The following is a 26,764-nucleotide window of genomic DNA, read 5'->3' as shown; positions in this document are numbered from 1 at the left end:
CCAAAATTGATCTTGGATTACAAATATCCTAAGCAGAATTTCCATGAGACCAAATATGTTTTCATTATACATTTGCAATTCTGTCACCTTTTCTACTCTTATAATTTTCCCTCTGGTTTCCTAAACTTGATGGGTGAAATGAAATATCTTTAATCCAGAGAACTGAGAAACTAAATTCTAGGAGTATGTGTATTCTGAAATCGTCTTTAAAGAAAAATGATATCAGATAGATATTTAAAGAAAATGTAAAGAAAAATAGATATTTAAAGAAAATTTAAAGAAAATGATATCAAATGATATGATTCCTCATAATTATACAACTATCTGTAAGATGTAAAGAAAACATGTTATAAAATTATGAATTTCAATTTGTCTATAAAATGCTATTTTCTATTAAAGTTTGTTTATGCATTAAATATGAGTTTGTAGGGTACTAGAAACAAACCTATCAGAAAAAGACATCTTGCATGGCAAATGTGATCTTCCACATTTAGCCTCAGGGTAATGCGTCACCTAATTGCAGCCTCAGCAGCCCCTTCCTCGGAACCCAGAGTCTTCATGGTCCATTTTATCCCTGTGATTTTTTAATACAACATTTGGTAGCATATTGCACTTGATCTCAATCACCTCTACACATCCACCGCTTCCATTCGACAGTGGGTTCATTGACGGCAAGAGTTATCTGCTGTTCATCTCCACACTCTTAACTCTCAGGGATGCCTGGCATCCAGTGAGTGGTTATCATGTGGTTGTTTCATATAAAAGCAACACAAAAGTAATCTGAGCTAAAGACTTGGCTCAGATAAATTCCATTGCCCTTACAGTTTTCACAGACTAAGTGTCTAAACAGTTCTTTCCAGTGTAAACCTTTCTTTCTATATCTCTGGGAAAGAGTAGCTTCCAAAAGGCTCCAATATTTCAGCTAAAAACAACAACAACAACAACAACAACAACAAAAACAACTGATAAATAATAGAGTGGAACAAAGAGAAAGGGGGCACAAGACCGGCCTTGTCAGCACCTGCACTCTGCAGGACCTGCAAGGGGATGTTCTGCTCTGAACAGTTTGTTCCTCATGGAATATCACGCAGTCAGATGGAATATCACACAGTCAGCAGGGAAGTTCTAAAAGTTGGGCGTGACCTTGGTCTGCTCCCTTACATGGCTGAACACAAGAATGAAATCCCTTTATTTGATTGGCTAATGATCAGCTTGCCAATTGAGTGTACTGATTATCTCTCTGCATTCACAAACAAGCAGAAATATGTGCACCATCTCACGAGATTACTCTAGGAGGATCAAGAATGCTTTCTGAAGCCAGGCATGGTAACGCATGTCTGTAATTCTAGTACTTGGGAGGCTGAGACAGGAGGATCACAAGTTCAAAGTCAGCTTTGGGAACTTTAGTGAGGCCCTTGGAAACTTAGTGAGACCTTGTTTCAAAATAAAATAGGGCTGGGGTTATAACTCAGATAGAAGGTCCATGGATTCAATCCCCAGTACTACTAAAAAAAAAAAAAAAAGAATATTTTATGATAATCACATATTAGAGCCCCTGGGGTATTTCTTAAGCCCAGATATTTCTTAGCAAAATAGAAAAATTCATAAAAGCCCTCACGCCCAATTGGTTTTTCCTCTTTGTGTTCACGATACAGCTGGTTCCAGATCCAGAGAAAACTGGGTTAACAAATAGACCTATGGGGTTGGTGGGTAGCTAAAACCCCAAACAATTATGACAAATGTGCTATTAGTTCCAGGGGGGAAATGTGAATGCGTGTTTGTCTGCATGTAAAGATCATGTAATATGATTGCGTCACCACAAACCAAACACTACTTATTAAGAAGACCCAAAAGACCAGTAGAATAAACCATTGCCTGAGAAGAAACTGTGCATTTATAAAAATACATTTGGCAGAAGATAAATCATATTGGAGGAGATTCCAGTTGTCTGGGAAGATGATTTAAAATGAGCGTTCAAACAATGGTGTGGCTAAAATCAATCTGAGAGCAAACCCACTGAGCCCCCCCTGGGGACCTTTGTCAGCGGGGGAGTCACTGCTTGGCGTTTTACCTCTTCATTCTGTGTCTTGCTACTGTGTAATTTGCATTTGGGGTTTCATGGTCTGCCTAGCATTATGATTTTTAAATTCTTGGATGACATGTAGAAAAGTTAAGCATACAACCACATGTAAATTTAACTAATATAGGACTGTGTGGTATTTAAATATCTTTTTGATTTGGTTCTGAGAAGAGGAATCACTATTCAAAAGCTGAAAAAATAGGAGACGTTTCCTACCCCAAGTGTTTGTAGAGGGTCTAATGCAAATTTATATATATGTATATATATGAATATATACTTTTATATATACTTATATATTTACTTATATATTTAAATATATACTTATATATTTATATATAAATTTGTTTGTATATATATTGTATATATATTTGTTTGTATATGTATTATATATATATATATATATATATATGTATAACATATACGTAATTTTTTGTGGTGTTGAGGATTGACTCCAGGTACATTCTACCGCTGAGCTACATCCCCAGCCCTTTTATATTTTTTATTTTGAAAAAGGATCTCACTTGGTTGTTGAGGTCTTGCTAAGTTGCTGAGGATGTCCTCAAAACTGTGACCCTCCTGTCTCAGCCTCCCAAGTACTCAGATTATATGCATGTACCACCAGGCACAGGTACAAATTCCTGTTTCTTAAGTCATATAATGCAACTCAGCCATCTTTCTTTTCTAATTTTCCTTTTCAAAATTGCATTTACTTTTTCAATCTCTTTCGATAAGAAGTACTGACAGTGGGCTTTCATCATCTCATACCAACCACAGAGGCATTTAAGTTCAGACATACACAGAAAGAAAGTTCCTGATGACTTACTAGGCCGGGCAGGAGAAAGCATTGCAAACTTTGGGTTCGGTTGTTGGCTTGGTTCTTGTGTTGCAGAAGGAGGAGTTGACTTGCATATTTTGGTCTCGCAAGCAAATGGCCTTCACATTTATGTAACCTAGTAAGATATCAGATGTTTACAGAGTAAAAGTTACAGATAGCCAGTGCGATTTGGTTTCAAAGTTTAGCTTTGGATTTTCCCGCATTCTGATATCCCATTTAAGATATGGAATCTAAAAACTTCTTATGAAAATATCTTCTTGTGATCGAACTGCAACTGATATGAATTCCATCTATCCCTAAGAGAATATATTTTATACTGTAATAATTTTAAATGTGTAGATTTTTAGTTTTCATGTAGCACTGTACAGTGATAAATACAACTTTTAGAAAAAAAGTGATTATAAACATCCCAGCAAGACAGAATTCAGATTGTATACATCTAATGAAAAAGATTCTCCATAAAAAAATCGCACTGGTGAATTACAGATGGAAAGCCTGAAAGTATACTTTGCCACACAGCATCTTATATTTCCATAAGAGTATAATGTCTTATGATCCTTGGGAGGCTGAAACAGGAGGTTCATAGGTTCAAGAGCAGCCTCAACTATTTAACGAGGCCCTCAACAACTTAGTGAGCCCCTGTCTCCAAATAAAAAAATAAAATAGGAGGTGTATCTCAGATGCAGAGCTCCCCTGGGCTCAATCTGCAGCATCAGAAAAAGGATATATCCCAGCCATGAGTCACGTGAAGGCAGGGCTTATTCAAGGCAAGGGGGTCCACCATGCAGGTCTCCTGCTTCCTACTTGCCTGGATTTATTCCCTCTCTGTGGGAAATGAAGCAAATCTGTCACCTTCCCAAGACGCTGTGCTTTCCCCGGAATACCAGGAAGCGAGTAGAAATGCTCTCAGACCACATTTGACACACGCCAAACCGCTCACACTCTGACACTCGGTGAAAGTGCGCAGAGAGCATGGATATGTCTACAAAAGGGCATGTGCTCAGGTTAAAGAGAACACAAAACAGCTGGGCGTGGTGACGCACGCTTGGAAACCCCAGCATTCGGGAGGCTGAAACAGGACAGCCGCAGCTACCTAGTGAGGCCCTTCGCAACTCAGTGAGACCCTGTTTCAAAGTAAAGAATAAAACCAGGGTTGGGGGTGAAGTTCAGAGGTAGAATGTCCCTGGGTTTCATCCCCAGTACCACAATAAAAAAAAAAAAACCCACAAAGAAATATTTATGATGTGCATCTGAGACTGCTAAACACACGTGTGTTCACATATGTATAGGGAAAACTGAATGATACAAACAAAAGAGGCACTGTTGACTACCGGTGATTAAAGAATTACGGGGCACCACCGTTCCTATGTATAGAATATTGTCTTCAAAATATTTATTAATAAAAATGTCACATTTTAGGCACTGGGTGTTGAATCCAGGGTATTCTACCTCTAAGCAACACCTGGAGAACCTTATCTATCTAACCATGGATAGATACCATTTTTGGTGGTATTGGGGCTTGAACCCAGAGCCATTATAAATAGTTAGAGATTAGAGGATCTACCTCCCCAGCCTTATTTTTTTTTTTTTTTTAAACAGGGTCTCGCTAACTAGTTGAGGCTGGCTGAGAACGTGCAATTCTCCTATTTCAGCCTCCCAAGTACTGGGATTACAGGTATGTACCACCATGCCTGGCTCAGATCTTCTTCTTTTTCTTTTTGAAACAGGGTCTTATTAAATTGCAGAGGGTCTTGCTAAATTGCTGAGGCTGGCCTCAAGCCTTCCACCCTCCTGTCTCAGCCAAGTATTGGCATTATGGACATGAGCCAGTGCACCTGGATTGCATTCTCTTTTAATTATATTTATCTACATACATTTAAAATTATTTTCTTGTATTCTGTTAATTAGCATGGGCACCGAAATATAGGCCTTAAAGAAATAAACATTTCTTCACTTTCTGTATCTTTACTCTGTCCTACATTCAAGGAGGCTTCCGTTTGCTTAGAGGGATGGGCCCTTACGAAGCCCTACTGTCACCAGGTCCTCTTAATAATGGGAAACCAGTGACCAGCCTGGTGCTCTGGTCTCATGAGCCTATTCATGAGTTTTCCTTCTTCCCTTGAAAGGGCCAAGTGTGGACACAAATGACTTACTTAAAAATATGTGACAAGTCTGGCACCTATATAAAATGCCCTCCTTCTACTTGTTTATAGATGGTTGCTGTTCTTCCCTTGAAAGAATAATTTCCCAGACTTAACCCATTTCCCTGTTGAGGGAGACATTATTGACCTTACTCCTCAGAAATGAAAGTACCCACATCTTGGGTGGTCAACTTAAGTTTGCCTTGCATGTGTTCTTACTTGACCCCACCTTCTGCAAGTCTCAGTGGGACGTCAATAACAACAGAAAACAGAAAAGTCAGGAGTAGGAGAAACTATAATATAAAATATATATATGTAAGCCGGGCATGGTGGCGCACGCTTGTAATCCCCGCACTTGGGAGGCAGAGACAGGAGGATCGCGCTGGTTCGTGGAGCCAGCTGCGTTGGCTTAAGAGACCCTGTTTCCAAATAAAAAACTATAAAATAGGTCTGGGAGTGTAGCCCGGAGGTAGAAGGGTTTCCAGGAACCCCAGTACCACCCAAAAAAGTATATATATATATATAGCAATAATATATATAGCAATAAAGTATCAGATATTACACTTCTCTCTATAGATATGTGTATGTATATATATATATACACACACACATGTATATGTTTATATTTATTTCACATATTTCCCCATAAGTTTCAGGCATGTAGTTTTGAGCCTTAGATATGGTTTATTTGAGCTTTGAGAGAACTGGCTCCTTTCTACATAGAAAAATCCTCAAATATTATAATATTTGCATTTTAATGTGATCATTCTCATAAAACATAGTGTTTAGTGGCATTTGTTTATTAATGAACTAATTAATTTTTTAAAATTTATCTATTTATTCTTGTGGTACTGGGGATTGAACCCAGGAACATTCTGTCTCTGAGCTACAACCCTCAGCCCAATTTTATTTTTTGTTTTGAAACAGGGTCTCACTAAATTGCTGAGGCTGGCTTAGAACCTGTGATGTGATCCTACTATCTCAACCTCCTAAGTACTGGGATTACAAGCATGTGCCATCATGCTTGACTTAGTGGCTTATTTAAAACATTCAAGGTGAAAGAGTCTGAGTTAATAAACTTGCTTTTCGAAGGATAAACTTCAAAGACAGGATGAGAAAGTCAGCTACCTCCTCCGCAGGAGACGGAGCAGTCCGACTGCACTGTGCTCCAGGAGTGCAGGTGTCTTCTTGCGGCTGGCTGAGTTCCGTTGACGGCCTTGGGAAGCGCATACTTCCAGGCTATCCCTGGATTCTTGCCTTGCATCAGAATCTGGACAGTATGAGATAAAAATCAGAACTCAAGACAGGAGTCAGACCTGGAAATTTAAAAAATCTCGCTCAGCCAGGCATGGTGGTGCACACTTGTAATCCCAGTACTTGGGAGGCTGAGACAGGAGGATCGCGCAGGTTCAAAGACAGACTCAGCTACTTAGTGAGGCTCTCAGCAACTTAGTGAGACCCTGTTTCCAAATAAAATATAAAATAGGTCAGGGAGTGTAACCCAGAGGTAGAAAGCCCCTGGGTTCCATCCCCAGTAACACACACACACACACACACACACACACACACACACACAGAGAGAGAGAGAGAGAGAGAGAAATATTGCTCAACATTCTAAGGACATTGGCATGCCACTTGGGAACTTACAATTCAGTTTGCTCCATTGTTCCCAAGTATGTATATGTGGACTTAAATTTTTCCTATGATGCTTTAAAATGGGTGCCTTCATAGGATCAAAACTGAGATTTAAATGCTAAAGTACAAAACACAATTTGATATTTGCCGAAAGCACACACGTTTCAGCTCTAGGTGTACCCATCAGTGAGGCAAAAACAAAACAAAACACACACACACACACACACACACACACACACACACACACACACACACACATTTTTACATTACAAGGAAGGAAGATTATGTTGTTGAATGACCACCCTCAATTAAACTTGAGAGGGTGGCACGGTCCACATCCACGTGATGGCGCCCCACAGATCATAGCCGAAATTGAATCTGTGTCTATTAATTTTTATGGTCCTCCCTGGACTGCAACTTGCCAGCCTTCTCCATAGTGCCAGTAGCAGCTGAGCACAGGAGGTGCACTCCAAGAACCGCAGGATATCCCACGAAGGCCTGCGTATGTTCAACTCTAGAAAACAAGTGGGTTTCCAACAGAATCACCAAAAAGAATTTGCCCATTAAAGAATGCACTGTTACTTGTGTTCTAGGCTGAGCAGGTAAGAAAGAAATGAAACATAACCGGAATGAGGTTTTGTTTTTTTTTAATATACATACTAGAATGGATTTAACCTCAGAAAGGCAAGGACTCAGGAAAAATCGGATCCCATCAGGCGTCATGACTCAGATGTGAGAAATCCCTTATTGGGCACTTCCTGGATGGAACTCTGCCGGGGTTCTTTCTATGCATCTCAAAATATTCTTCCAACAGCTCTATCATGCATCTGCTTACTCCTTTTGTCTGAACAAAAAGTGAGAAAAAATGTGTGCAAGAGCACACAAATTATGGGGGAATGAGTTTAAATAAAGCCACCAACAAAAATGTACTGAAACAATGCAATATTTTATGTTTTTGATGTGGGCAAACACGCTTCTTGTTGCCTTCTTAACTACTCTTTTTTTTTTTCTTTCAAGTTCAAGGAATGAATATAAATAACTGGTTTTCTTCAGCTCCATGAGTCTTGTGGAAAATCCTTTACCACCAGAACTGGGCATTTATGCCCAAGAGGCAAAGCCTACTGCTGGTTTAAAAATAGGAACCCCTGGCTCTATCTCTGTCTGGTGGCATCCCACCTCAATTATGGCTGGGTGGATGGCAGCTGTTCAAGGACCTCTGCTAGACCGCACTACTTCTTAGGATGCTACCAAAGGGCTTCCAGTTTGCTATTGGCTTAAATGTCCACAGGGATATTATAGCTAAGCCCTCAAGACTCCTCGGTGTGGATATTACATTGTAATATGATGGAATAAGTCTCGGTGCATCCCAGAAACAACCCAAATGCTCATACATGGATCTGTGCGTCCCTACCTCATCCCAAGCAAAATTAAAACAAAATATTCAAATGGACATATGTCAGACTCTCATTAGCTGCTAATGAGAATCTGTTCAAACACTAATTTCTAGGGATCTTTTCAAACAAAGTCCTAGGGTGTCTTTTAGTCTTGAGGGTCTTTCTGGTCTGTCTTTGCTTTTCTTATCTTTGCAGCTAAGCCACATAGCTCTTCCTGGATTCATGTGTTTAACATAACATTCCCACATTTTAAATACACAGTATGCTTTCCTTGTTTGGTATTTCTAGAGGGTTTCTGTTCACGTTTTCATGTGGTGTTAGTATGGCACATTAGAGTTTTGTTCACGGGCTGGAATTGTGGGCAAGGTTTTGCATTCAGAAGACAAACTTAAAATATCTCACTGATATTTCAACTCAATGTCTCCTTCGATTAAGGCAGTATCTCGAATGTAACTTTAAGTGGCTATTTTCTTTGAGCAACAAAAATGCAGAGATGCTATACAGAACATCTAGCAGTGTGGCACATTTATACACATGGCAATAAAATGCAGATGAAGTGTTTAGGAGCTATAGCAAACTAAAGCTGGTGAGACCGGGTGACACTGCCCACAGCTGCCACCACACCACACATGGATGTCATGGAGCTCAATTTAAGTGCAAATGCTGTGAAGAAAGAAATCTTCGCTTTCTAGAACACTCATTCCTCGCCCATTCAAGTGAGATCCTGGATTCTACAGCCAGAAGGGAAACAGATTTTCCAGAAAAATGCAAACACATTATGAGAGAATAGTAGTTATTGCCTTTCGGGCTTCAAGAACTTCCATGCCCTGGTGATTTCAGAGTGGTTTAACAAAGTTTCAACAGGCATTTGCAATATCTCCTACTTTTACCTTTTAGAGAGACTTTAGAGCTTAAGCCATACATTGCACATGGCTTCACTGAAAAGCATCTTAAAAATACTGCTCCAAACAGCAAGATGTGGTTAAGGGGAAAGTGAACTGAAGATCGATCACAGTGTCATTACTTCTTGAACAAAAATGATCAGAATGTCAATTTTCCCCAGACCTCCACTCGAGCCGACCATAACACAAGGATCAATGGTACCAACAGAGAGCAATGTACACAGCATCCCGTCACGTAATGGTCTGGGAATAGAATGCCCCCCTAGCCCTCACTTTGGAAGCAGGGTTTGGCTGTACCCTCAGTAGTAGATAAATGCATTTATCCTGGGTGGTGGCCCAGGCTGATAGGCTGTAGACGAAGAGGGTGGGTCACTGGGGTTGCAGCGCTGGAGACTAAAGATGGTTCCTCCTTCCCTCACTTGCTTTCTTGCTTCTGGCCTCCGCTAAGTGAGAAGCACAGCCCCTGTTTTCTCCTTTTCTCCATTTCCTGTCACCATGCCCTAGGATTTGAGGTCCCCGGCCTCACATGGACTGAATCCCAAGATCTCCGAAAACTGAGCAAATAAATCTTCCTTCCTCTAAGTTGTATGGTCAAGTCTTTTAGATCATAGCTGTCAAAATACTAATGTACATCATCAAACTGTCTCTGTGTCTGAATTCAGAGACACATCCTGTCCTTCTGTCATCGGGATGTCTTAGCTCTGGCCTAAGACCACGCATTCGCCATGTGCCAGATTCCATCCCCTCTCAAATACTTCGGGGAATCGTAACTATGGTTTCTCCCCATCTCTTGATCCCCTTTGAAATGTCCCTATGAAATCACCCCGAGCCGTACCACTCCTCAGGCTCCTTCCAAAGGAACTGAAGTCAGAAAACTATAGTGACGCACACGGCTACATTCATAGCAGCACAGTTCACAAGAGCCAACCTCGGTGTCTGTCAACAGATGAATGGGTAACAAAAACGTGGTACATACACACAACGGAATTCTATTCAACCATAAGGAAGAATAAAATTATGTCATTTGCAAGAAAATGGATAGAGGTAGGGGTTATTATGCTAAGCGAGATCAGACAGTCACAGAAAATCAAAGGTCGTGTGTTTTCTTTCAATATGTGGAAACATAAGAGACTTCAGTCGAATGGGGAGAGAAAACAGTAAAATAATTCAAGGGAATTTGGGGAGGTAGATGGGAAGGGACAAAATGAGGATTGGGGAAGAGAAGTGTTCATCTAAGGTTATGAACATACAAGGTTTCACTAACAATCTCACTAACATGCATGGGGAAGAAAGAAGGGATTGGGTACATGGAGGGAAATATACCAAGTGGGCTTGTATCACTTTGAATCTCACTATGATGTATACTTATTGCACCAAGGAAAGTATAAAAACCATGCAATTATATTTCTTAAGAAAAAAAATGGTCTTTATTCCATCTATCCCTTCAAATAATGTCCCATTTCTCTTTTTCTTAAATAACAAAAATTTCAACTGGGCATGGTGGCACACGCCTGTAATCACAGTGCTCGGGAGGCTGAGTCAGGAGGATTACGGGTTCAAGACCAGCCTCGGCGATATAGTGAGATTCTCAGGAACCTAGAAAGACCCTGTTTCTAAAACAAAAGTAATAAAAGGTCTGGGGATGTGTCTTGGAGGTAGAATGCCCCAGGATTAAATTCCCTGTACCAAAGACACATGTACACACACACAAAATATATCTAAGTTACTTTTACTCTGTTTCTTTATCTCCTCGTCCCCCGTCTATCCTCCTTAGTAAGCCATCTTTTCCCAACATGTCACCCAAACTGCTCTTCCAAGGGTACCTCGTCACTCAACAGTTACCAGTTTTTGTCTTACTCAGCCAATCACCGGCTTCGAACATTGTTGATGACATTCCTCCATTGATCACCACCAAAACCCCACTCTATTCTTTCCCACCTCACTGACCTTCACTTCTAGTTCCTTTTGCTGAGTCTTCCTCATTTTCTCGCTATCCAATGTCAAAGGGACCCAAAGTGAAATTTAAAATTAACCATGTGTGGCTGATGGCTGCTATCTTAGGTGCACGGCTATAGAAACCTAGTCTCTGAGCTCCATGCTCACCTGTTTGCTTGCCTGCCTGACATCTGCCCTACTTAATACTTAAAAAGTACATCACACCCAATACTGACCTTGTCTTTTTCTTCTCTGAATCCAGAAAGGCTCCTCCTCCCTTAGCCTTCTGTATCCCATAAAAACAAACAAACAAACAAACAAACAACGCATCCTTCTGTCTACTTCACAGACAGAACCTTGGAACCACCCTAAAGTCTTTTCTTACAACTCACTTTTATTTTAGAAGTGTTATTTTATTTTTTTATGCTTTTACTGGTGCATTATAGTCTTACATCATAAAGAGTTCTTAGTGATAGCAACCTACATGCACTCAGCCCGTGGTGAGCTTTCCTCCACTTAAGAGGCCAGGAAATGGTATCGTCTTCACTTTCAATACATCTCCTATCTTATCCTCTTACCTGTTACCAGCACTGCCCTGATCTCAGGCCCTGTCATATCTCTTGTGACTTCCAGGAAAAGAGTACCCTAGAAGGGAGAAGTGACATCCTCCAGTGGAGAAAAGGAGGCAGGTCCACATATAAAAGTAATTCAGCAACTATTAATTAACACATTAAAAGCAGCATGCTATAGAACCTGAAAGGGGAAATCAAATGCTTCTGTGTAACCAAAAAGTGGGAAAAATCACGGCACCATCTAAAATCTTATGAATACCAAAAGTCCCATGAACACCTAAAATCCCATGAACACCTAAAGCCCCATGAACACCTAAAATCCCATGAACACCGAAAAACCATGACCACCTAAAATCCCATAAACACCTAAAGTCCCAGTTAATGTCCCATGACCACTCACAACAGCATGGTTGATATCATTTAATTAACAAAGTATCTCAGTGATGCTCTAAGCTGAGAAGCCACTGAGCAAAAAAGCAGAGCTTATGTTTTCTCAGAGGCTTTCTATTCCCCACAAAGGGATAAACAGTTATATGATGGTTTCCATCTCCCTTTTCCTATAATTGAAATGAAAATGTGAAGAGATACTCAGAGAAGTAAAATAGTTGAGCTGGAACTAGAAGTAAGAATGTCATTAAGTAAAGTGTGTAAATAAAAATAGGGGCAAGCCGGGCTTGTTAGTACTCACCTAGAATCCCAGTACTTGGGAGGCTGATAGAGGATTGCAGGTTCAAGACCAGCCTCGGCAAGTAATGAGACTCTTATCAACCTGTCAAGACCCTGTTTCCAAATGAAAATAAAATAGGGCTGAGAGTGTGGCTTAGAACTGTAGCATGCCTCTAGGTTAAATCCCCAGAACCACCCCCCATCACACACAGAAAGTCCATTAGGGGAAATTAATTCATTTTTTATCATCAGGATTATAAGGAACAAATATATCCAGCCAAAGCAAGCTAAAGAATGACATAATTCAGTGTAAATGTTTGCAGGAACACACAACTCTAAGTGAATACCTTATGAAGTTCACGGTAGCTGGATGTGTCTTGTAGTGTAGCTTTATAGGCAGCGCCATAAGCAGTATGTTGTTTATATTTGCTGTTAAGCACATTAATGCATTCAGTAAATAAAAGTGTGGAAGGGAATGAAAGTCCCTCGCCTTTACGAAGGCAAACTACTCGAGGCTTGACTTTAGTATCTAGGTAGCTATAAACGGACAGGCACGGTGATATGTGTGATCACTTAGGCTCAACGGCAGTGTCTTACACGCCAGCCGAGAGCTGGCTGGAGAATTTAGCATCAGCAGCCAGGCGGGGTGGTGCACACCTGCAATCCCAGTACTTGGGAGGCTGAGACAGGAGGATCATGGGTTCGGGGCTGGCCTCAGCAACTTAGTGAGACCCTGTTTCAAAAATAAAAAAAATAAAATAGGGCTGGGGGTGTAACTCAGAGGTAGAACATGCCTGGGTTCGATCTCTAGTACCACAAAAAAGAATAACAATAGCAATGACAATAAGAAGAAGAAGGAGGAGGAGGAGGACGACGACGACAATGACGACAACGGCGGGGGGTGAATAATGTAACATCAGCTCATGAAAAAGTGAGAGATTAAGCAAACAGAAATGAGCCAAAATATATAAAAGATGAGCACATACCAATGATAATACTGTAATGATGTTTGCTTCTCAAGATAAATAAAACATCATCTATCCTTTTATTTATCTTGTGTCAAGGAGGAAAATGACCAGAAATTGAAAATAACAGTTATATCTTGCCATACAATGCTGGCTGTCCTTTGGAAGTTGTTTAGAGGAGGTTGTTTATCCAGTCTCTTTCGTATTCTCAAAAGACTAAATGTGTGTGTGTGTGTGTGTGTGTGTGTGTGTGTGTGTGTGTGTGTGTTAAAACCACCTAGAGATATTGTACCTCTGAGCTACACCCCCAGCCCTATTTTCTTTTTGACTTTGAAACAGAGTCTAAGTTGGGGAGGGTCTTGCTAAGTTGCTGAGGCTGGCTGTGAACTTGAAATCCTTCCTGTCTCAGCCTTTCTAGTACTGGGATGACAAGCGCGCCATGTCTGGATTGAATATTTTGAGAGGTATCAGTTCTAGCTGGGTGTGGTGATGCACACCTGTAATCCAAGTCCTTGGGAGACTGAGACAGGAGGATCACAGGTTTGAGGCCATCCTCAGCAATGTAAGGAGGCTCTCAGCAACCTAATGAGACCCTTTTGAAAATAATAAATGTAGTAGGGCTGGGGATGTAGCTTAGGGGTACAACACTGTGAGTTTAATCCCTAGTAGACTTCCTCACCAAAAAAAAAAATCAGTTCCATGATCAAGAATGGCTATATGATTTGTGGGTTCAATGTTAAATAAAAGCTGAAGGCCTCCTGTTTATAAAGAAAATTAGAAGCAGAAGACTTCAGTAACTTTATGGGTTCCGTGGCCACTGAAGCTAGCTCTGCCTAAACTGAAAATCCAGGATTTTCTCACATGCATCACTTTTCAGACACAATTTAAAATCCTTCAATCTGGCCGGGCGTGGTGGCGCACGCTTGTGATCCCCGCGCTTGGGAGGCAGAGATAGGAGGGTCGCGCAGGTTTGAAGCCAGCCGTGCTGGCTTAAGAGACCCTGTTTCCAAAACAAAAAGTATAAAATAGGTCTGGTAGTGTAGCCTGGAGGCAGAAGGGTTTCCGGGAAACCCAGTACCACAAAAAATAAATAAAAATAAAAAATTTTGATCTATAAAAGCTCAATTTGTCTAACAGAGACTTCTTCTTGCCACCACAGATGGAGACATACCTTCAGATTTGGTGGCTACTGTGTGTGTGTGTGTGTGTGTGTGTGTGTGTGTGTGTGTGTGTCTGGGAAATGGACCCAGGGGCATTCTACTCGAGCTATAGCCCAGTCTTACTTTATTTTATTTTGAAACAGGGTCTCACTAAGTTGCTGAGGCTGGCCTTGAACCTTCGGTCTCCCGCTCTCAGCCTCCCAAGTACTAAGATGACCGGCGTGCACCACTGCGCCCAGCTCAGAGTGACCATCCTGTTAGCCACAGGCAGCCTTTTATCACTGCGTAGCAGGAGGATTGGAGACTCGGCCACACACCTGCACGCTGAAGAGTCCAACTTCCTCTCTGAATGCTGGGCACGTACCTGGGACAATATATAATTTGAAGATGACTGTTACCCAGCACTCAGGTCTACGCTAAAACCTCTTCGGAGTCCTCTTAGAGCCCACCCAGTTGCTTTCCTCAGCACCAACGGAGGTCACAAACACACTTCAGGTCCCAAGAGCATGACAAGGCCCTTGCCACTGTGGCAGGACATCACGGTAACGCCACTTCTGAGCCACGTCGTGCTGTAGGTCAGCGCGTATAGCCAAGCTGTTAAATGCGCAGATTTGGAAAGACCGCTGGTGATTCAGTCCACTTAACTGGACTTAGTCCAGAGGATTTTCCAGCCAACTGGCACTGGCTCTCTAATTTACAGCTGGCAAGGAACCTCCTTAAGTACTTCCAGGTCCCCGGTGGGTCTGTTAGATGTCTACCTTTAACACACGAACCACCTGACTTCAGACGCGGTGCTCGGCAGCTTGTGACCGCAGGGTGCACAGTTATAAAATTTACAGCTTCTTAAGGCTGGAAACCACAGACTGTCGGAAACTACCAACTGCTTTCTGAAGGAGGGAGGCGCGGTCGCTGCCTGGGGCATCCAAGTTAAAACAAAGGACGCTTGCAGTCAATTGGAGCAAATGGCTTCCTTTCTTTTCACTTCTTTTTAATATTTGGTGTTAAGATGATAAATTCTTCCAATCAGCTTTGTATTTGTTTCGTTATTTAAGGCCTTTTTCCTTTAAAGTTGTCCTAACTTTTATTTTATTTTTTCTTTTCTTTTTTTGCGGTGCTGGGGACGGAGCCCAGGGTCATTCTACCTCCAAGCTACATCTCCACCCCTATATTTTCCATTCTTTATTCTGAAGCAGGGTCTCACTGAGTTGCAGAGGGCCTCACTGAGTAGCTGAGGCTGACCACGAACCCAGATCCACCTGTCTCAGCCTCCCGAATGCTGGGATGACAAGCATGTGCCGCCGTGCCCGGTGAGTTGTACTAATTTTTCAGTGGAAATAAGAGTTATAAATTTTTTTGAGACTAGCATTTCCTTTAATGCTTGCTAGGAAATGTCTTTCTTGTCTTCCGTAATTTATTGAATTTCTTTAAAAATAGCAAGAGCAGCCGGGCTTATTCTTTTAATCCTAGATTCTTTTAATCCTAGTACTTGGGAGGCTGAGGCAGGAGGAGTTCAGCTTCAAGGCCAGCCTCAGCAACTTAGGGAGGCCCTCGGCAGGCAACTTAAGGAAACCCTGTTTTAAAATAAAAACTAAAATAGACCGTAGCTCAGAGATAGACTGCCCCTGGGTTCAATCCCCAATACCACACACACACACACACACACACACACACACACACACAAAAAAAGTAACAATAATAAGAATACTTATTGCATACTTCTTGTGTGCCCGGCAAAACAATATAAATGCATTCTCTCATTTAAAATTGGTATCAATATTAGTAGCAGCAGCAGCAGCAGCAGCACTGGAGATGAGTAATACCACCAAGTTTTACCTCTAGCCCTATTTTTTTTTGGTGGTAATGGCAATGAAATACTGGCTACACTCCCAGACCTATTTTATATATTTTTTAAATTTAGAAACAGGGTCTCTTAAGCCAGCGAGGCTGGCTTCAAACCCGTGCGATCCTCCTGTCTATGCCTCCCAAGAGCAGGGATTACAGGCACGCACCATCATGCCCGGCTACCTCTAGCCCTATTTTTTAAATTTTAAAACAGGGTCTCACTAAATTGTTAAGGGTCTTGCTAAGTTAGTGGGGCTGGCCTCCAAACTCTAGTCCTCTTGCATCAGCCTCCCAAGTACTGAGGATACAATCTTGCTCCATCATATCCAGTTTTGACATCAACACTATGAAAAGGCTCTAATAATTCCAGCTGTGGAGCAGAATCAATCAGTAGTCAAGGTCACACGGCTGGTACAAAATCAGCACAGGACTCAACCCTCTAGTGTCGTCTGATTCTAAAACCTGACATCTTGGCCCTCACAGCGATGCTTCAAATTCTTTGAAAAAATGTCCAGGATTCTAACTGTACATTTTTTTGAAGATTTAAAGAAGTTTATTAAAAAGATAGAAATACAGAAGATAGTTATGGCCCCATAACTGTACATTTTAAAAGCTATATTACGCCGGGTGTGGTGGCGCACGCTTGTAATCCCCGCGCTTGGGAGGCAGAGACAGGAGGATCGCGCAGGTTGGAAGCCAGCCGCGCGCGCTGGCTTAGGAGACCCTGTTTCCAAATAAAAATGTAAAAATAGGTCTGGGAGTGTAGCCCGGAGGTAGAAGGGCTTCCAGGAACCCCAGTACCACAAAAAAAAAAAAAGAAAGAAAAGCTATATTAACTTCTGGAAATATTTCATCACTGAGATTCGACAGCAGGTTACAATATTGATTCTGTGACACTACATTTGAACCTGAGAGTTTTCTTTCTTGATCAGGGAATTATCTAATTCAGGCATGCACAGTTTTTAATCTCCTCTATTTTCTTTCCCCCTTGCATTTACCTAAACATTTTCCTTCATTGCTTTTTGCACAACTACAGTATCATAGACTTTACTGATTGGTCCTTCCTTGATAAGTCTCAAATTGCACCATACGTTATATGTGTCAGAGAAAGAGCAGTTTAATGGTGCGGATTCATGTTTTTGCAAGTTCGTGCGGTTTTTGGAACCCCCACTTTGACTCCTTCTCTTTGGCTTCAAAGCTCAGAGAACATGCCCAGGTATCGTCGTATTTTGTCTGAGTGAGCTGGCTCTGACAAGTGACGATTCCACGGAGCCCCTGGCGGGGGACTTGGAAACACCATTTGTTAAAGCCACTTCAAAGGCGTGAGTCCACACATTGGGTCTCCACTGCAGTTCCAATTCGACTCAACATTCCCCGGAGTTTTGTGAACAGAAATAACTAGCTTCCCCCAACCCATCACTGAGGTATTTGCCGTGAATTAACCCCCGCTTCAAACAGCAAATGGCGAAAAAACCTTTAAGCAAACGATGTGCCATTACCGAAGGACCCCAGCATCGTCCTCCTGAGTCTGAGTTTCGTATTGTCTGTTCTGAGTTAATTCTCCATTACCACCACCTGGCCGCTGCTGCTTTGTTTCTTCTTTCTGACCAGGCTACTTAGGTAAGGTCCTTTCCCTTGTACTGATTTTATCTTGCGGCTCAGGCGCATCTTATATAGCCCTGCCTCGGGGAGAATTCACCAGCAGGGTCATGGGGAAGGAGCCAGACAAGAAGGTAATTAATACTTCCTCAAACAGCGTCCCGCACCCTCGCCGTCGCATTGATCAATGTGCCCATCCACCTGGTTCCCTATCATCTCCTTTCGCCAAAGAGCAGAGGAAGTTGTTTATTATAGTAATTTTCTTTAGATGTCTTTTCTTGCCTTAAAACTAGCCCGGGGTTAACTGATTTCTCACTTACTGTTGCTATAAAAGCTGCGGCAAGAAAAAAAGAAAAGAAAAAGGTTTTCAGTTTTAGGATTCTCCCTTTGTACACTATCAAACAGAAATGGGCTTTCAACAAGTTAATCACGCCCTTCTGCTGCTTAACTTAGAGAAAAAAAAATTCTAACATGAAGGGGAACCTTTTTTGTTTTTGGGGTTTTTTTTTTTGGAATTATTTTTTAAAGCAGTGTTGTAAAAATACTGGTGATGGTATTTCTAGACCAGCAACCTGTGTGATCATGTCACTCCCACGAAGTCGCCTGATAATGAAACAGTCTGGATGAATCTCCTAACTTCCCCTCCAACTGCATGACACTTGGGTGATTGAAGGAGGGAGCGTGAGCTGGTCATCTCTGGTCTCCTTTGAAAAGTGGTTATCGTAGCGAATGAAAAATAAAAAGAACTTCTGTGTTTTAATCCTTTATGCCAACGGCTCCTAAAATTGGGTATTAAATGAGCCTTTTCCACGGTGCCTAAACAAAGAACTAAGTCAGGGACCTTAAATTATCTACCAAAACGGAACACTAAGGTTTTAGCCGCACCCACAAAGCCCAGCATATATACACTGATTTCAGAGAAAATGAGTCTTGACAACCAAGGTATCCATATATTTTAACATACCATTCACATTTCTATCGCTTCAAAATTTCATTCTTTTTTGGGGGGTGGGCAATGGGGATGGAACCCAGGAGCATTCTAACTCTGAGCTACACCTCCTGTCCTATTTTTTAGAACTTTTTTATTTGTATTTTTTGAAACATGGTCTCACTGAGTTGTGAAGGGCCTTGCTAAGTAGCTGAGGCTGTCTGTGAACCGCAAACCTCTGGGCTCCGCCTCCCGAATGCTGCACCACCACACCTGGCCAAAATTTCATTCTTAACAGCATATCCCACATCCCACACACACACACAACAAAATCTTAGCTATTCTGGGGTAGAGAATTAGCGTAGAGTTAGCTATCCTTGTTGTTCCTAAAGCCCCCAAACGAAATATCATGCAGGAACAGATACATTATACCTTAAAAACTACTGACATATAAATTCAATTTTTTTTTTTTTTTGGTGGTACTAGGTTCCTGGAAACCCTTCTACCTCCGGACACACACACACACACACACACACACACACACACACACACACACAAATATATATATTTTAAATTTGGAAACAAGGTCTCAAGCCAGTGAGGCTGGCTTCAAACCTGCGTGATCCTCCTGTCTCTGCCTCCCAAGCGCGGGGATTACAAGCATCGCCACCACGCCCAGCTAAATTCACTTTTTTGATAATGGCAATTTAGCACATAGGGACCTTATCACTTATCCCCAGACCTTCTTATTTTTTATTTGGAGACAGGATTTCACTAAGTGGTGGAGGCTGTCCTAAAACTTGTCACATTCCTGCCTCAGCCTCTTGGAATAGCTAGGATTTCAGGTATGCAATCCGACGACTGGCATAAATTCACCTTTAAATCTTTGACTAACAAGCACATGACTTTGACGAGAGTTTTCTTTTCTTTTTTTTTTAGTTATTATGTCAGGCTTACACTGTAAAGAACAAGTTGAAATTGATGGAGATTATCCATTTTTATGAATGTGATATCTGGCCGGTGTGGTGGCGCACTCTTGTGTAACTCTAGTATTTGGGAGGCTGAGGCAGGAGGATTGCAGACTCAGGACCACCCTCGGCAAATCAGTGAGGTGCTCAGCGACCTAGTGAGACCCTTTTTGATTTATTTTAATTTTTAAGCCAGGCATGGTGGCACACACTTGTAATCCCAGTACAGGAGGCTAAGACAGGAGGGTTGCAGGTTCAAAGCCAGCCTCAGCAGTTTAGTGAGACTGTCAGCAACTTAGTGAGATCTTGTTTCCAAATAAAATATAAAATAGGTCTGGGGGTATAGCCCAGAGAGGTAGAAGGCCCCTGGGTTCCATCCCCCATACCACACATACATACACCAAATAAATAAAGAAACAAGCAAACAAATAAATAAATAAAACATAATAATGCTGGGGATGTAGCGTGAAAGCAGACCACCCCTGTGTCCATTCCTCAGTACCCAAAACAAAAACAAGCAATAAAACCCTGATATCCATAGTGATCTCAGGAAGTATGTTATTGCCAACTCAATGTTTATTTCTCTTTATGCTGGGGTAGGTATTGAACATAACTAGTTTTTTTTTTTCTCTAGACAATACAAAAAATATCAGTCACTCACACGTCTGCATGTCTATGTTTTTCACAGGCAAACAGAAATTTGACTGATGGACTTAAATAATGCCTAAACATTTTAAGACCTAAAGCAATCACACAAATCCTTGATTACCCGTAGGAATTTCCCTTGGCTGCCAAGGAAATAACAGGTCAGCGCTGCTTAAACTGACATCCACCTGTTGCAAATGTCTACAGCACCTTGAGCCAAGCCTCCAGTAATGCCTGTCTCTACTGGAGACTGCGCTTCAAAATCTCACGGGCTTGTGGCTTAGTGATAAAAACTGAAGGTCTGTTTTCCATTTAGTATAAACTTTGAGCTCTCCATGAAGACAGCCTATAAAAGTTTGAATGTATAAAAAGGACCAGAAGCAGAAGATAGCTTTTTATTTGGTGTCAGGCCATGTCCTTATTTCTTGGGGTTAACTGACAGAAGTCAATTACTCCCGGGATTACATAATTCTATTCGGTGCCAGAAAACAGCCTGGGATATGTGGGAAAGATCTGGGAAACCCACCCACCATACTGGGAAGGCAGAAACCCCTCTCAGACGGAGATGAGTCTTCTGTAGCTGAGCTAGTCAACGGCTGCCTATGTGTAAATCATTCTCAGTGGCCAAGCAGGTAACTGAAGAAGCATATTGATTCCTCAAATGAACTTGGGGAGGTCAAATTTCATGGCTTTAAAATGCTAGCTGGGCATGGTGGTGCATGCCTGTAATCCCAGTACTTGGGAGGCTGAAACAGGAGGATTGCCAGTTCAAGGACAGCCTCAGCAACTTAGGGAGACCTTCAGCAATTTAGCAAGACCCTGTTTTGAAATAAAAATAAAATAGGGGCTGGGGGCTTAACTTGGAGGTAGAATGCCACCGAGTTCAATCCCCAGCACCACAAAAAATAAACAAATACAAAATTTAAAAAATGCTATTCACTGCACTTAACTTTAAACTGTATGGTTCGAAAGCTGGTCTTAAGAGATGATTATAGCCGGCCCCTGGGTTCCATTCCCAGTATCCCACACACACAAAAAAAGAAGATCACATATGGTAGCCTTTTAAAAAACATATACCTCAGAAACCTAGGGACCCTCAGGAGATGTCCGGGCTGAAATGGAGTAAGGAGAGGTGGAATTCTGGTCCCCTGGCTTTCAACTTTGATGAAAGGAACTCTCCTTTCCTTCACTTTATTTATACTTGCCCCCAGGTAATTAATATATATATATATATATATATATATATATATATATATATATATAATTTCAATTTGAAAGAAGATTGCGATTTTTAAGGTGGGATGCCTAAATTCATTTTATCACAGGGTGTGATTCACTGTATTTAAAAAAAAAGTGACATTGAATGTTCTGGATATTATGCCAGTGATGGAAGTTACAAAGATGAGCAAGTCATTATCTGATAATATCTGGTTTCAGGTAGCAGAAAAGTACTTGGGGACCATACTGTAGGATAAGATGGAAGACATTTGTTCAAGCCTTGTTGTTTTCCTATGTCAAAACTTAATACAATGTCTACATGGAAATTGGAATCCAGATTCTATGTGAGCAGAGTCCAAAGCCACACAGTAGCAGTTAACCCATCCCACCAGGGAAGGTTAGACCTTCCCTGTCTAACCCATGATGATGCTCAAAAGAATGGGGTTCAGGTACCAAAACTTGTTCTTAAGAGTCTAGACTTGAGACCATAATGTCTGGGTGATGTGATGTATGTATGTATGTATTTATTTATTTTTGGTGGTACTGGGAGTGGAACCCAGAGGCTTTCTACCTCCGGTCTACACTCCCAGACCTATTTTATACTTTACTTGGAAACAGAGTCTCACTAAGTTGCTGAGAGCCTCACTAAGTAGCTGAGGCTGGCTTCGAACCTGTGCGATCCTCCTGTCTCAGCCTCCCAAGCGCAGGGATTACAAGGGTGCGCCACCACGCCCGGCCGGGTGATGTGATTTATATTTTAACCATTGGTACATCTACGGCACCTAGCACAGGGCTAGGTATTAATGGGCACCCAATAAATATCTAAGTTGTTTATTTTTAAGCAGACACCTAAAGGAAATAAGAGAAGAAAACTGTTTTGATAATAGCTATTAAATCAACACATATTAAGGTGGTTGGGGATGGGGATTAACCCAGATTTGGGGAGGACAGGACGCAGCACGTTTGAATGAGAAGTAAAGCGGACTTTTATAAGCCTGCGGTGCCAACCTCCTAATGTCTCGACAAACACGCCCTTCTGCTGAGTTTTACACCGTAACGAGAACATGGTGGACGAATAGTAATTTCAAGTGGCTGAGAGAGAAAGTGTGTTTGTTTCTAGACTTAAACTTTCTGTGGGTGGAAGATTATTTTTTTATTTTGGTAGGTTCCCACACTCTGATTTCAGTATCCCACAGGATTATAAAATATAGTCAACATTTTTATATTGGCGTGAACATATTTTTGGCTCCAAAAGCGTTCATTTGGTTCGATTCATAGTTGCTGTAGGGAAAGGCGTATGAACTTGATTTAACTCCCTTTAAAGAAGAAAGCCATGGGTCGCTTGGATATCAAGATACAGTCTCCGTTTTGGGGGAAAAAATGTAATTTCTTACCTATTGTAATTTTAAGTTTTGTTTCTTTTTGAATAATGGTGTCCTCTCAGTTTTGGAGAGTTGTAAGTGTGTAATTCAGACTGACTAGAAATTTGATGTTCTCCGGAGAACAGTAAAGTATAATTGAAATATTAAAGGTATTAGTTCCAATTCTTTTAAAAGAGAAAACAGACATAATACTAGGTTACTGGATTTGATTTCTTTTTTAGTTTTGAATATTTTTGTAACTTTTGAATAAAACCATAAATCCTTTAAAAACACAAGTAAGGCATGTTCAATTAATCATGCATGTTTCCATGATTAATTGTTTTCAGAAAGGTCACATTTCTAGGAAATTCATTTAAGCTTTCATTCAATCTACAGTTACACTGAGTATATAAACTAAGACCTTGGAAAACAATACCCAAGCAAACGTGACTTTAAACTACCATGATGAGCTGGGCGTGGTGGCGCACGCTTGTAATCCCCGCGCTTGGGAGGTGGAGACAGGAGGATTGCGCAGGTTCGAAGCCAGCCGTGCGCGCTGGCTTAGGAGACCCTGTTTCCAAATTAAAGAAAAACTATAAAATAGGTCTGGGAGTGTAGCCTGGAGGTAAAAGGGCTTCCAAGAACTCCAGTACCACCAAAAAAATAAATAAATAAATAAAAAATTAAAAAATAAGCTACCATGAAGAAACTAGAATTTTAGATCACTACAGATATTACTACAATTCTTATTTCTTTCATATAAGGTTAAAGTAATTTGAAAAAAGCACATTATACATATCCAGTTAAACCTATGTTTCTAAGATTTTACTTAGATGTACTCAATATTTTCCTTAACTGTTAATTTTTGTCATTCTTCAAGAAACTATATAAAGCAATAGACTGACGAGTCTCAGGACATTTTAGAGAACTCCATTCTCAATTGAGATCAAACCTCCATTTTTTTTTTATTTGTTTGTTTGTTTTCTTATGGTACTGGGAATTGAATCCAGGGGCATTTTACCTCTTAGCTACACCCTAACCCTATTTTACTTTATATTTTTAAACAGGGTCTAAGTTGCTGAAAGCCTCACTAAGTTGCTGAGGCTGGCTTCAAACCTGTGATCCTCCTGTTTCAGCCTCCCAAGAACTGAGATTATAGGTGTGCACCCTCCCCCACCCCCTTGCCTGGCTCCAAAACCTCCATCTCTAAAGAAAAGAAAAGAAAACAAAAAAAACAGCTCCTAACTATCAGGAACTATCCTGTATCCAGTGAACAACTCAAAGGATTTGTTTTTTCATCTAGGTTAAATATGTAGCTGAAAGAGCTGGGCTTTGATTATACACAGAAGAAATAAGAGACTCAGCTTGAAGCTGGCAGGACGTTGGGTGGCAGCACGTCAGCTGTTGATGTGACCCACACAGGTGACCATGGGACACTTCAGGTTTTAAAGATGAAATTAAAAGGAGCTCAGTCGTCTGGCCCCACACCTTCCACCATTTCTTGTCTTATTCTTTGTTGTGGGTTTTTTATTTTTTTAACCCACAGAGAATATATGTTTAACAGCAAAGTTTAAATTACAAACAGAGCTATGAACAGCTGGACCGGTTTTGTGTTCAGGAACAAAACTGGAGGGAGAAAGGGCAACAGAAGAAATGGCTGCTGGTCAGGAAGCAGTGAAGAGGGGAATCCTCACCGAGCCCTACCCTCTTTGTTCTGATGGCCTTGGCAGGAGCGGGGAGAGGCAGCTAGCCCCCTGCCTTAGCGGCTTTTCTCTTTTCTCTTTCAGCCCCAGAACTTGGTTTGTGTACATTTGCTTAGTGGCAGATCAAAAGCTTGTTGGCAAAATGGGTAAAGCCGTTGGAACCCCACTGGTGGGTCTCGGGCTCATACCTTCCAGGCTAAATGTGGTTCTCAGAAGGAAGGGAGAGAGATGTTTACTGCTCAGAGAAAATACATAGCTTCCCTTCCCATCTTCCCCAAAAGGACTTAAAAACTCCTGAAAATCTTTAACTGGGGAGTCAGTGCTTATGCTTTTGTTTTAATTAAAGTGTAATTTCAGCCAGACATGGTGGCGCACGCCTGTAATCCCAGTACTTGGGAGGCTGAGACAGGAGGATTGCAACTTATCGAGATCCTGTTTCAAGACAAAACAAAACAGCCGGGCGTGGTGGTGCACGCTTGTAATCACAGCATTCAGGAAGCTGAGACCGGAGGATCGTGGTTCGCGGACAGCCTCGGCTAGTTAGTGAGGCTCTCTGCAACTCAGTGAGACCCGGTTTCAAAATAAAGAATAAAATATAGGGCTGAGGGTGTAGCTCAGAGGTCGGAAAAAAAACTTGGAGATTGAATAGTCCTGGGTTCAATCCTCAGTAACTAACACACACACACACACACACACACACACACACACACACACACACAAGATAAAGTGTAATATCAAGGGCTAGATTCCTTCCTCGGCTTTACATTACTCTGGCCTTAGTCCAGTACGATTTGGAATTTATACTCTCTTGCTTCAAAGGAAGAACTGAGAAGGAGAAAACATTTCCTAGTGGCAGCCTAAGAGCCCTGATGAGCTCTCTGAGAAATCTCCCTCCGCATTAACTTAAGTGAAGGAATCTAGTATCTCAAGTTCAGAAGTCCTTGGGCATCAATTCTTGGTCAAGATTGCGACTATGACCAGGTTTGTAAACTCAAAAATCTACTGGAGCTGGGCATTTCTTTTTCTAAACAGATATATCAATCACCTGATATTACAGCATATCTCCATTTCGCCATAATATTATATAATCCGAGAGCTAGATTTACCCTGTGGTCTACAGTTTGTCAACTATGGTCTGATGTTTAGTTTTAGGTTTTTTTTTTTTAATATACGTGGTATGTTTTGAGGTAAATATAAATGACAATAATAAACATTATTTTTATATATTTTGCAGGCTTACAATCTTTTGTATCTTAAATCATCCTTAGGATAGCCATAATAATGAGCCACAAAGAAAATTTAAAAATTGAGCAAACAAGCTGGACATGGTGCTGCACGCTTGTAATCCCAGCATTCAGGAGGCTGAGACCAGAGGATCATAGTTTGCGGACAGCCTCGGCTACTTAGTGAGAACCTTTGCAACTTAGGGAGAACCTCTTTTCAAAATAAAGAATAAAAATAGGGCAGGGGGTGTAGCTCGAAGGTCAAATGCCCCTGGGTTCCATCCCCAGACCCGCAAAAAGAAAAAAAATAAAATAAGCTTCTGAGAGCAATCCTCTTCATGTTCGAATTTTTCTATCAACCATCTAGTTGCCACAGATTTATGTCAGTGTTGGGCAAGAGACAGAGGCATGTTCTCACTGTCTCATGAATTCAATTCTGGTTGGCAAACATTTCTAAAACAGTACCGGATTGGTTAATCATTTTATAAATGTGGCCCTTAAGCAGCCCAGAGGTTAAGAGACGTGCCCAAGTTCCATTAGCCAGTTAAAAGTCTTCAGGTCTCAAGTTCCATCTGGCTAATTTTTGTTGCCTTCTGCTCAGCAAATGTTTGAGGCTACTGCTACTCAACAGCGCCCCTGCGGAAAGTAATCCTTCGCCTGTGCGCCACTGCCCCGCTCCTAAAGAAACATCTTTTTCTCTCCCTCACAGCCGAGCAATCTTTTGACACCGTGGGGAAGTGCTGTGGTTTCAAAATCCAAAGAAGAACGGATTGCACGGTCTTGCGACTGCGAGGCTGACACTGAGCAGGTCTCTCTGGTTGCCATGAAATCAGAGGATGGATTTTTGCTCCGAGAAGCATTTGCATAGCTTTTGGGTAGGAGATTTTCAGATGCGGATTTGTAAAGGAAGGAGATACATGCAGTTGGGGCAAAAGTGGAAAGAACAGCCACCGAGGTCTGGATCGGTCCACCGGGTGGCCGGGCCACTACTG

At 41.4% G+C, this 26,764-nt stretch overlaps 1 protein-coding gene across 1 annotated transcript in view; it reads right to left on the bottom strand.

Moving 5' to 3' along the window:
• ADAMTS18 (ADAM metallopeptidase with thrombospondin type 1 motif 18) overlaps positions 1–26,764 on the bottom strand; it is a gene marked incomplete at both ends in the record, with an annotated part of 106,022 nt that overhangs the window by 18,371 nt on the left and 60,887 nt on the right. The window contains 2 exons of the mRNA XM_080703175.1: positions 2,904–3,030; positions 6,185–6,326. Coding sequence (XP_080559301.1) covers positions 2,904–3,030; positions 6,185–6,326 — 269 coding nt within the window. The remainder of the gene's footprint in view (positions 1–2,903; positions 3,031–6,184; positions 6,327–26,764) is intronic.

This window comes from Muscardinus avellanarius, assembly GCF_963383645.1.
Source record: "Muscardinus avellanarius genome assembly, chromosome: 10".
Lineage (NCBI taxonomy): Eukaryota > Metazoa > Chordata > Mammalia > Rodentia > Gliridae > Muscardinus > Muscardinus avellanarius.
Note: the sequence above shows the minus strand (reverse complement) of the source record. Positions and strands in the feature narration are given on the sequence as shown.